Below are 12,465 nucleotides of genomic sequence, written 5' to 3'. Positions count from 1 at the left end.
AATAGCTTCCCTAAACAGCATTTCCAAGTAAGTATTGAACAACGTCGGTAATAAATGCAGCTCTGACGTACTCCACGTTTTATCGCGAATTCTTGTGAGGTTTCGTTGTCTACTCGTACAGTTGCCCTTTGCTGTAAGTATAAATTTTTAATTATGCGTAAATCTTTGTCGGCAATACTAGATTCTTTCAGTATCTGAAATAATTTTTGATGTTGCACCTTGTCAAATGCTTTTTGAAAGTCTATAAAGCATGCGTAGACTTCGCAATTTACGTCTCGAGTTCTTTGTATCAACACTTGTATGGAAAATAGGGCCTCTCGCGTTCCCAGTCCGCTTCTAAACCCAAACTGAACACTGCTAATGTTTTCTTCAAGTTTTCTATATATGCGAAAGTGAATAACAGAAAGAAGGATTTTGAGTGCATGGCTCATTAAGCTTATAAATCTGTAATCAGAGCGTCTGGTGGCATTTGCCTTTTTGGGGAGAGGGATGAAGGTGGAAACTAGCCAATCTGTAGGAAATTCTGCAGTTTCATAGATTTTGTTCAGTAGACCAATCAACACACTCCAATAAAAAACATATCTTTGCCACTCTTTCTCTGTCTTCTTCTTTCGTTTTTTTATACACATAACACACTACCCGCTTCTTTCTTGACAACAAAATCTACGTCATACACTTATTAGGAATACCCCAAAGTCAAACTCCATTGTTGTAGACAGTCGTAGAAACCAATTTCTATATCTTATTCATAAACAAATTGTGTAAATTACTGTTCTTTCGTATTTACATTTACGAATGCTTACAAATCAAATTTAATTTTTTACCATACCAAATCCTTCATGCCCAATGGGCAGATTGTTGTACTCAATGGAGTTAATAAAAAAAAATCCCAGCGGCTTTTTGATTTCAAAGTCTATTCTTCCGTAAAATTTTTATACCTCATATTTTGATAAATAATTGTTCGTGGAATCCACAGTGCGAGAATTTAAATAAAATTTTCATGTACCTCCTATTTGTTTCTAAATTCTTAATTTATAGGTCAAATGAAGTTGTAGTATGCAAAAAACAAGATCATGTAAGTGGTGCTTAAAAAAAACAATAAAAATAGAAATTGAAGAGAAATGAGTGGTTTTATTTAGTTTAATACAAACATTTCTAATAGTAGGATTTTGATTGGCGGGTGGAGCGGATGATATTTTCTTTATGAGAGGTCTCAATGCCGAAGGTAACTGCATGCCATTAGCTGTTCATTATCTCTCATAAAGAAAATATCGTCCGCTTCATCCGCCAATCAAAAGCCTACTGTCAGAAATGTATGCGCCAACCCCTGTACCAATCCCCGCGCCAATCCTCATGCTAATCCCCACGCCATATTTAATGGAAAATGGAGCAATTTGGAATATTAGTTAAAAAAAGGGGAAGAAGAATAGGAATATGAAGTTCTCATTTGTCCTGCATGGAGATTTTTATTTGTTCTGTATGATGAGAGAGTGATGTATCTTGCTCATGTTGTCGATGTCGGTTCTTTTATTTAGGGATGCTAGGTGTTTTAGGATTTTGCACTTTTCAACGATGGATCGCTTATGTTGTTTGTTACTTGCACAGTATTTTGGTATTCGTGAAATCAATACGGTGTTTAGATCAAATGGCATGTTGTGCAAGGGCACAAGATGGTTAAGAAATCCGAATGCCGCTTTTGTGGAATATTAGACGACCTTGAAGAGACCGGCTGGTCTGGCCAATATAGCAGGAGTCCCACTTCGCGCAGAGTATATAATAGTCGACATTGGTTTGTTCTAGAGAGTCCAATGGAGTTTTTGTCTTCGAAAATAACTTTCCTAAGGTTCTGGTATTTTTTAAGGATATTTTAACAGGTAAGTTTTTAAAAAGTTTGGTATGTTTGTTCGTGATTTGTGGAATTTACGAAAGCGAAAAATATTTTGTGGTTTGTTCAGGGGTGAGAGGGGAATTATTCATCTGTATTTTATTAGAAATGGACGCTAATGTTCGCCCCTTCGTGCAAATCACGAAAAAAGAAAAGCTACAATCTCAGAAGACAACGGTCCAACAGCTCGAACAAACAGTTTAACAAGTTACATTTATAGAGTTTCCTTCGTCTTGGCTTTACCAATAGGAAACTGTCCAGGGAAGTTAAATTTTAAACGAATTTTAAAAATACGTATTTAATATTGCTGCTAAACGCTACCATCAACAGTTTAAATAACTAAATTTTTTGACATAATAAAAAAAAAAAATTTTCTTCCATAACAGAAATAAATTTCCTTATAAATCTTATACAAATGGAAAAAGTAAATTTAGGCATAAATTTTTGTATCGTCGACAATATGAAAAAGGTAATATAAAGACAACATAAATCGGTAATTAATAAAATGTCATGATGTAGTAAAATAATATAAACTATCGAAATATAAAATATATATTTTGATAGTTTCCACTTACATACATAATCCAAAATTGTTAAAAAAAACTAATACCATTGATAACACAAACGCTATAAAAAATAGTTAAATTTTTACTTTCTTTTACTTTCTTGTTTGGATTATGACTGCATATATTTTTTAATTTTAGGATTCTAAAATTGGAATATATCAGAAGATGTGGAGATTTATGGAAAATAGAAACCCGCCAGCCTTTGTAAAATCTTATGAAGATGGAGTACAGGTATGTCTATATTGTGAGTTGTACGGCTCTTAGAATTCTATGTAGACTTTTTCTATATATATATATATATATATATATATATATATATATATATGTATATATATATATATATATATATATATATATATATATATATAGATATATAGATATATATATATATATATATATATATATATATATATATATATATATATATATATATATTGTTCTGAAGCTATTTTCTTATGGTATTTTAAATTAATTACTATTTAAATGGGAACAAGCCATAATTAAAGCTTACAGTAAGTATATTGACGTTTCAATTTCCACTTCGGAAATCGTTCTCAAAATAGAAATATTAATATAATAATAATAGTAATTTTTTATATAGAATAAATACAATATTTTTTAATTCCTAAATATATGTAAAAAGAATGTATCTATTTTACTTTATCTTTGATACCTCGCGTTTTTAACAGCTTGCAATCCTAATTTGCGACCATTTTTTCTTACGCAGCCTTATATCATCATAAGAAATATATTGGCTTTAATTTGGTATAAATAACATGCACATACATCATGAGTAGCGTATTATTGTTTATTAAATGAATAAACGAAACCATTTTTTGTTTAAAACTTAATTTTTATTAATTGAATTAAAAGAATTTGTGGCCACTTTTTGAACTGCAACCTGTTATCAATGTATTCTTCTAATTTTAAATGAATGTAAAAATATGAGTTTGATTAACTACATTATGGACTATTACTATATTTGATAGCGGGAAATACTGTCGTACTAAAAATGTGGTGTTTATTTTGTAAAGCAAAATATATAATACTGATAATTTTTAGCAGTCATATTTTTATAAATATATAAATTCCATTTTTTCCAGAGGGTGTTAGAAGGTGACTACGCCTTTCTCATGGAATCAACTATGTTAGATTATGCAGTTCAAAGGGACTGCAACCTAACTCAAATTGGAGGTTTGTTGGATTCTAAAGGATACGGTATTGCTACACCAAAAGGAAGTCCTTGGAGGGACAAAATATCGCTAGCTATTCTCGAACTTCAAGAGAAAGGTGTCATACAAATTTTGTATGATAAATGGTGGAAGAATACGGGTGATGTGTGCACTCGCGATGATAAAAGTAAAGAATCGAAAGCTAATGCCTTAGGTGTGGAGAATATAGGTAAATTATGATTTTAAGTTTATTAGTCATTGTATTTGGTTAAATTTTGTTAACACTAGAATGACCGTACTTTTGACACGACTAGAACGATCGACGACAGTTAAATGACCGCTTACGAATTAGAAGAGCAAAAACAATATTAAATAATACCATGGAATGATCATGATTATAGTTGACTCTAATTACAAATCTTACCTGTTCTTTATTTACATGTATTACATTCATCATCATCCAGCCTCAAGAGTCCACTGCTGAACATAGGCCTCTTCCTCATGTTTCCAACCCCGTCTATCTTGCGCCGCTCTTATCCAGTTTTTATTGAGTCTACTTAAATCGTCAGTCCATCTTGTAGGTGGTCGACCGACGCTTCTCTTGTCTTCCCTTGGCCTCCATTCCAATAAGCTCTTTGTCCATCGCCCATCTGTCATTCTGGCTATGTGTCCTGCCCATCTCCATTTTAGTCTGGCTATCTTCTCGATGATGTCAGTCACTCCGGTTCTTCTCCTGATATCTTCGTTGGTTATTCTGTCTCGCAGAGTTATTCCTAACATGGACCGCTCCATTCTTCTCTGCGTGACTCTCAGTTTGGTAGCTGCTGCTTTTGTTAAGGTAAGTGTTTCTGCTCCGTACGTCAAGACTGGGAGGACGCACTGATCAAATACCTTTCTCTTTAAGCATGTGGGCAGCTCACTTTTAAAAGTTTCTCTCAGTTTTCCAAATGCTGCCCACCCAAGGCCGATTCTTCTCTTCAGTTCATGAGTCTGGTTATCCCTGCCAATCATAATTTCATGTCCCAGGTAATTATATCTATCTACGAGTTCTATTTCTTTCTCACCAATACTGATGTTCTGGTTGGGTACCAAATTGGTCATGATTTTTGTTTTCGAGATATTTATATTTAAACCTACACTTTCTGTAGCCACATGTATTACATTGACCACGTTAAACCAATAGTGTGAACGGGCAACCGATCACACTCTTGGTTTGTTTTGTTCTTACAATAATTTTGTTGACGACTCTTTCCTGTTTGTTGTTGTAGTTTTGGTAGTATTAAAATTGGTTGGTTAATCATGTGCTTGATGGGTTGGTTGATTTACAAGTCTGAAGCTTTCACAGGGCTCTAAAAATGTCAAGAACTGAAAATATCCCATTCATTGATCTAAAATATTATATTGCACTAAGATCTTAAATATTATAAAACACTTGAACTGTTCATCTCCGAGAATTATCTGTTACAATATATTTTATAAACATATTATGAGGTAGTAATTTTTTTAGCAATACCTTCTTCTTCTTTTTATATAGACATGACTCTGTCTGTTTTTCAATGTACCTCCAGTAACGTTTTCGTGGTCTTCCTACTGATCGTCTTCCTATTGGGGAACCGTCTCTTACCGTATTTACTACTCTATTTGTTGTTATTCAGCTTATATAATCGTTCCATTCTACTTTTCTATTTCTTACCTAGTTCTTGATGTTCTCCACCTTGCATCTACGTCGTATATCTGCTCTTCTAGCTCCCATAGTGTCTTACCATCAATTTTTCTAAGTGTTTTCATCTCTGCTGTTTCTAACATCCTTTTTGTCCTCTCTGTGCCAGGTCGTGTTTCTGCCGCGTGTGTCATTATTGGTTTGATGCAATACCAAAGCTTATATTTTAGGTATATGTAGTATTGATTAGTGAAATTGAAGATGTAGCCTAAACTTTTGATTAAGTTTATAGATTCCATAAATTTGAAGGCAGGAAAAGCCTTGGGAAAAATAGTATTAAACTTGTTGAAAAAACTCTTGGAGTTTGGACTTGGATAAACACTTGGATAAGAAGAAATGTACAGGAAGCGGTACTAACAGTTGAAGTGTAATGAGCTTTGAAGCAGTCGATGTAGAACAACAATAAAAAAAGGTCGCAATAAATGCAGTTAGATGTATTTGCCTAAATCATATTTTAAACAACTCCCTTTTAACTTTTATTAATGTATAGTTTATCACAAACACAGTGGGAACAATGAAGTCAGTAATATTATTTTTTAACATGTCAGCCAAGAGAAATGAAGTTCTTAAACTGAAAATCGGACAAAATTTAACAAGTTTATGCGAAGCAAATGGGTTGAGCGCCATGAAAGCGTTATCCAGTTTAGATCTGGCATTTTACATATGATTAAAGCACTAACATTTATCTCGCGTAAAGTTGTTTACGCGAATACTAGTTAAGAGAATGGAAAGAAAATTAGAGACTTATCAACCAAGGGAACAGGCAGGATTCCGAAAAAGTTACGGAACAAATGACCATCTACAAAGTATAAAAACCCTAATAGAGAAAGCAGTGGATTACAATAAACCTCTAGTTCTAATATTTATCGATTTTCACAAAGCCTTTAATACAGTTGAGCTAAGCAAAATATTACAGGCGCTTAAAGAATGCAGGCTAGATTATAGATATACTAAATTATTATACAAAATATACCTGCAGGCAACAACCACTGTCAGATTACATACTAACAGTAATCGCATAAAAATAGAACGGGGGGTTAGACAAGGAGACCCAATGTCACCTAAACTTTTTATTACGGTGCTAGAACATGCTTTTAAGAATTTGGATTGGATGACAAAGGGAATAAAAATAGATGGAGAATATCTAAACAACTTACGTTTCGCCGATGATATACTTATAATAGCTGAAGATCTAGGTATGGCAAGAGAGATGGTACAGGAACTCGTTGTGGCTACAGAAAGTGTAGGTTTAAATATAAATATCTCGAAAACAAAAATCATGACCAATTTGGTACCCAACCAGAACATCAGTATTGGTGGGAAAGAAATAGAACTCGTAGATAGATATAAATACCTGGGACATGAAATTATGATTGGCAGGGATAACCAGACTCATGAACTGAAGAGAAGAATCGGCCTTGGGTGGGCAGCATTTGGAAAACTGAGAGAAACTTTTAAAAGTGAGCTGCCCACATGCCTAAAGAGAAAGGTATTTGATCAGTGCGTCCTCCCAGTCTTGACGTACGGAGCAGAAACACTTACCTTAACAAAAGCAGCAGCTACCAAACTGAGAGTCACGCAGAGAAGAATGGAGCGGTCTATGTTAGGAATAACTCTGCGAGACAGAATAACCAACGAGGACATCAGGAGAAGAACCGGAGTGACTGACATCATCGAGAAGATAGCCAGACTAAAATGGAGATGGGCAGGACACATAGCCAGAATGACAGATGGGCGATGGACAAAGAGGTTATTGGAATGGAGGCCAAGGGAAGACAAGAGAAGCGTCGGTCGACCACCTACAAGATGGACTGACGATTTAAGAAAACTCAATAAAAACTGGATGAGAGCGGCGCAAGATAGACGGGGTTGGAAACATGAGGAAGAGGCCTATGTTCAGTAGTGGACTCTTGAGGCTGGATGATGATGATGATCTATCTCAACATAGAAAGATCCGAAGACTGTTACACTTGTATTAACTTTGCTTAATTATTTATGCACATTTGAGTTTCTAGATACAAGTTGCCTGTAAGCCGGTTTAAACAAACAAAATCTCTTGATGCTAACCTAAGGCTATTTTAATGCTATATCAATTTTGAAAGATGGAAGATCTAAAAGTTTTAATAAGATTGCATCTTTTGTCCGTGTTTTGTTCAGTATTAATTTCATTTTTTTGTCGAGGTACTTAAATAATCGAGTAACAAGAGTCAAGTAACAGATATTAAAAGAAAAAAGAATCCCAAACAACTGGAAGGAATCCGTAACCACTATCCTACACAAGAAAGGGGATAAAGCAGATATAAAAAATTACCGTCCTATAACACTCCTCAATGTAATGTATAAACTCCTAACAAAAATTTTAACCAATAGATTGACGACAAAATTCGACGGATACCAGTCGAAAGAACAAGCTGGTTTTAGAAAGGGATTCAGCACAAGTGAGCATTTACTTAGTATGAAAATACTTATAGAACGAGCAAATGAATACCACATTCCTCTATATATAGCGTTCATAGATTTCGAAAAGGATTTCGACAGTGTCGAACATTGGGCAGTGAAAAGTTCTTTGATTAACAGCTGAACTGACCACAGATATACGGAACTAATAGCCAATATATATAAGGAAGCCAAAACAACAATTAAAGTATATGAAGGAAGAAAATCAATACAAATAAATAGAGGCGTGAGACAGGGTGACACAATATTACCGAAACTTTTCAATCAGGCTCTGGAAGATATTTTGAAAACATTTGAATGGGAAGAAAAAGGTATAAAAATTTTTGGACAACGCTTGAACCATCTAAGGTACGCTGATCACATCGCATTCATAACCGATAAAAAAGAAGAATTATTTGAAATGATGAAAGAACTGGACGTAGAAGCAGGAAAGATAAGCCTTAATATGAATTACAGCAAGACCAAAATCATAACAAATACAGATGAAGACATCACAATGAGGATCGGACAAGATGAAATAGAACAAATTCAGGATTATTATATATATATATATATATATATATATATATATATATATATATATATATATATATATATATATATATAGATGGGTCAAACTATAAAACTTAACAAAGAAAACCAAATAGCAGAGATAAAACGACGAGTTAGACTGGCAAGCTACATTCTTAAAAACAAAAGATATCCACAGCATCTTAAGACCAAAGTATACAATCAATGTGTACTCCCTGTTCTCACTTATAGTTCCAAAACGTGGACATTTACAAAAGCAAACATGGACAAAATCATAAAAACCCAAAGAGCAATGGAAAAACAAATGTTGCACATAAGACTAATGGATAAAAAGAGAACCGAGTGGATAAGAGAGAAAACAAAAGTGAGGGATGTTAGACAAGAAGTTGCAAAATTGAAATGGAGATTTGCCGGACACAATATAAGACAAAAAGAAGACCGATGGAACAAAATTCTTATAAGTTGGAAACCGTGGGAATATAAACGAAGCAAAGGAAGGTCCCAAATGAGATGGGCAGATGATATCAATAAGCACGTGAGCTCTAGGTGGATGACTATAGCGACAGACAGAGAAGAGTGGAAAAGTATTGGGGAGGCCTATGTCCAAAGATGGACCGAAGAAGGCTAATTAGATAGATAGATAGTCAAATAATAAATTTATTTACCCGCAGAAAAATCGCTCTCCCCTCCAGCAGCAAAAATCGCTATCCCGTCCCGCGTCCCCCCTTTTGCAGGACAAAATGCTGGACAGAGGGGCGGGCGTCCCGCGTGTACCACTAAGCGACCAATAATATTGGCCTTTTTTATGCTATTTTAATTTCATAAACTAAACTACATTTCTCTCTTTGCACTTGTTGGACTTTAGGTTCAAATTTGCTGATTTTTCCTTGCTTGACAAATAAAAATTCTTTAATAACGATAAGTTTTGAACGTCGTTATGGCACTCATAAGTGTGTGAAAAGTGTCTTTAAACTTACCATTTTAACCCTAATTTTTAAAATATTCCCCCAGACCCCCCAAAAAAAATTCATGGCCCCTCCGAAAATCGGTCCTGGATCCGCCCTTAATAAGGTATTAATTTAAATACGGAGTAAATAAATAAATGATGACAAAACACATAATTTTATACATAATTTTTTTTATTTCGCATTATAAAGAAGTAAAGAAGTTTCGCTGTATCTCCTGCGTTGTTTACTTCATATTTTAGAGTGCATGTACTTCCTGTTTTATTACGTCGTTTATTTGCATTTCTTTGTAACGATAGCTTACTTTAAATATCAATAGAAGTTTAAATTGATAAAATAAAAATGCAACTTGAATGCTGCATTTTCTTCATTTGTTTGTAACTGTCGGTTTTATTGTTAAATTATGTATATGCCAATTTACTAATATCTTTGTGTTACTACTGATATGATTCAATTGCGTGTAATGTAAAATTTCAGCAAAAAATTGTGAGGTTTTTGTAAGAATACCGTTCAGAAATATGATTAATCATTATTTTTAGGTCATTATATCAAATAATTTATAAAAAGGTACGTTCTGGGAACAAATCCAAGACCATAAACTGGCACTGAAATGACAAATAAAATTTATATTGCAGATATATTTATCAACTCTTAACCCTAAAATGCTCAATTTTTTATTTTACATTGCAAAAAAATCAAATCAAAAGTCTATATAGGAAATAAAATACTTTATAATTTAATATTTTTATTGATGAAAATTAGAGAAAAAATTTGAATCTTATTAAAACATTAGTGCAAACCACGTTTGCCACATTTAATGTAGGGTAATTTTTTACAGTTTGGCTTTTTGCATCGGGTTCGATCACTAATGTAGATTGGCTAATGTCCTACAGCATCTGTTCGAATATCTTTTAGAGGAATATTGCTTGTTGGCCCTTTCTTTTTCTTCAATTGTATATCCTGTTCAATATAACTTGCAGATGATCTTCCTCTCCTGCTTGATAAATTTTGCATAGCTGCTTTACACAGGCAGTCACCTACTCCAATTCTGAAATAAACCAGCGTCATTGACTTGTTTCCATTTTTTTTGCATACTCTTTTATATAGAATCCAACTATTTACAAGTGTGTTATCTACAAGTTGGAAAAAAATTAGTAAGTACCATTTTTTTGTACGGAGTCTAATTTTATATCGGTCGATGAGACTGTCTAATAGGTCTACTTCACCCATGTGTCTGTTGTATTCTTTGACTAGATGTGAACATGACATCTTGATATTCTTATTTTCTTTTTTGTCAAACCTATTTACTTTTTGTATAGACAAATATCCAGAAAAACTTAATATAAGTGTAACAGCTTTGTTATCTTTCCAAATAGAGGTAGATATATCAACACCTTCTGCATTCGATACATACTCGTAGGATCAGCCTCTTTCTTGCTTTTTTATCTCATTATCTGTTTGCAAAGTATTCTATACACAGAAAACACATCAATGTGATGCAGAATGTAGACTTGTACGCTCTATGATACGTTAGGACTATAGCGCCATAATAATAACATTAAACATAACTATAATATACAGTCAATAGCTATTAAGACTTTTTAACGAAAACATAAACTGTCATTATATATCAAAGATATTCTAACCAAAAAAAGAAGAGCGCGTCCAAAATGGTAATGTCCTCGAAATCCACTAGATAAGACACAGCTAAATACAGTAACACACCAGCTAACGTCAACGCCAAATCAAGCTTGTAATGACACCTCCAATTTCTATATTAACAGTCTTTCTCCAGATAATCACTCTATATGGAAAAGAACTAAAAAATTCAAGAAACCGATACACCACTAGTTCCTCCAATAAGAAAACCTGAAGGAAGTTGGCCGCAAACGGACAATGAAAAAGCTTTATTTGCAGAATATTTAGAAAATATATTTACTCCAAATTTAGGTCAAATCATAAATAATGATATAGTTAGCGAATATCTAGATGCACTCTACCCACTATAACCTTCAATAAAAGCTTGCTCCCTATTCGAGGTTCGTAGAATATTAATGGGTACCAACTCTCACAAAGCTTCAGGATACGATTTAATCGATGAAAGAATCTTAATACATCTACCTAGGAAAACAGTTGTCATGCTTTCTATTATCTACACTAGAATGCTGCAGTTGAGCCATTTTTCAATCCAGTGAAAATATGCTTATATTAAAGCGATTGGTAATTGGTTGACAAAATGAAAAATTTAATTCAACAACAAAAAATTCAAGTTTAAGAACAAAACTGACGAATCTTCGCTTGCATTTGGACCGAAAGCTCACCTTGAATCAACACAACGCCAAAAAAAACTCAGCTCACTATGAAATTGAAACAAATAAATTGGTTACTTGGCAGAAAGTCGCAACTGTCATTGGAGAACAAATTACTACTTTACACAGTCATAATATAACCAGTACGGACTTACGGCATGGAACTCTGAGGCTGTGGCCTTCAAGAAAAAAATTTTGCAGACCTTCCACTCAAAAACATTGCTCATGATAGCTAACGCCCCTTGGTATGTGAGCAATGCAACCATCCAGAATTATATCAGGGCACCAACCGTAAAAGATGGCAGATTACTGCACCCCAACAAGGCCAAAAGGCCAGAATTGAAGACCTGGATACATAGGTGAAAATGGAGAACCGTTGCTGGACGGTTGGATGATGGACGGTACCCAAATCAAGTCATTATTTTCATTACATTTACTAATTATTCATTGTACTGTTTATGGGTAGATTGTGAACATGCATTTAAAAATCAAAAAAAAAATTATTTGTGAATAATCAAGAACCTAGTTGTATCTTAGGTATTAAGCAATAAAATAAAAAAGTAAAATTATTAAAATTTTAGGCCGCAATATTCCATGAATATCAATAAACGATCGTCATTGTTTAGGGGCATGAAAAACGATTATTTGGTTAAAGTTGGGCATACATATGCCTAGACTTTAATCACATTGCATAAGGTCTAATTGTTAGAATTACAAAGACCACTTGAAATAAAAAAAATTTTGTGTTAATTTAAAATAGTAATAATGAATAGAATCTTAAAAAAAAAGTAATTAATTACAAAACTATTTAAAACTCTGTATACTAATGACGATAAAACATGTTTTTTATGTTTGCACCA

At 33.6% G+C, this 12,465-nt stretch overlaps 1 protein-coding gene across 1 annotated transcript in view; it reads left to right on the top strand.

The window, feature by feature from the left end:
• LOC140446295 (glutamate receptor ionotropic, kainate 2) overlaps positions 1–12,465 on the top strand; it is a 429,700-nt gene that overhangs the window by 405,277 nt on the left and 11,958 nt on the right. The window contains exons 15-16 of the mRNA XM_072538832.1: positions 2,590–2,682; positions 3,555–3,852. Of these exons, the coding sequence (XP_072394933.1) occupies positions 2,590–2,682; positions 3,555–3,852 (391 nt within the window). The remainder of the gene's footprint in view (positions 1–2,589; positions 2,683–3,554; positions 3,853–12,465) is intronic.

The sequence above is a fragment of the Diabrotica undecimpunctata genome, chromosome 7 (assembly GCF_040954645.1).
Source record: "Diabrotica undecimpunctata isolate CICGRU chromosome 7, icDiaUnde3, whole genome shotgun sequence".
In the NCBI taxonomy this organism is placed as follows: Eukaryota; Metazoa; Arthropoda; class Insecta; order Coleoptera; family Chrysomelidae; genus Diabrotica; species Diabrotica undecimpunctata.
Note: the sequence above shows the minus strand (reverse complement) of the source record. Positions and strands in the feature narration are given on the sequence as shown.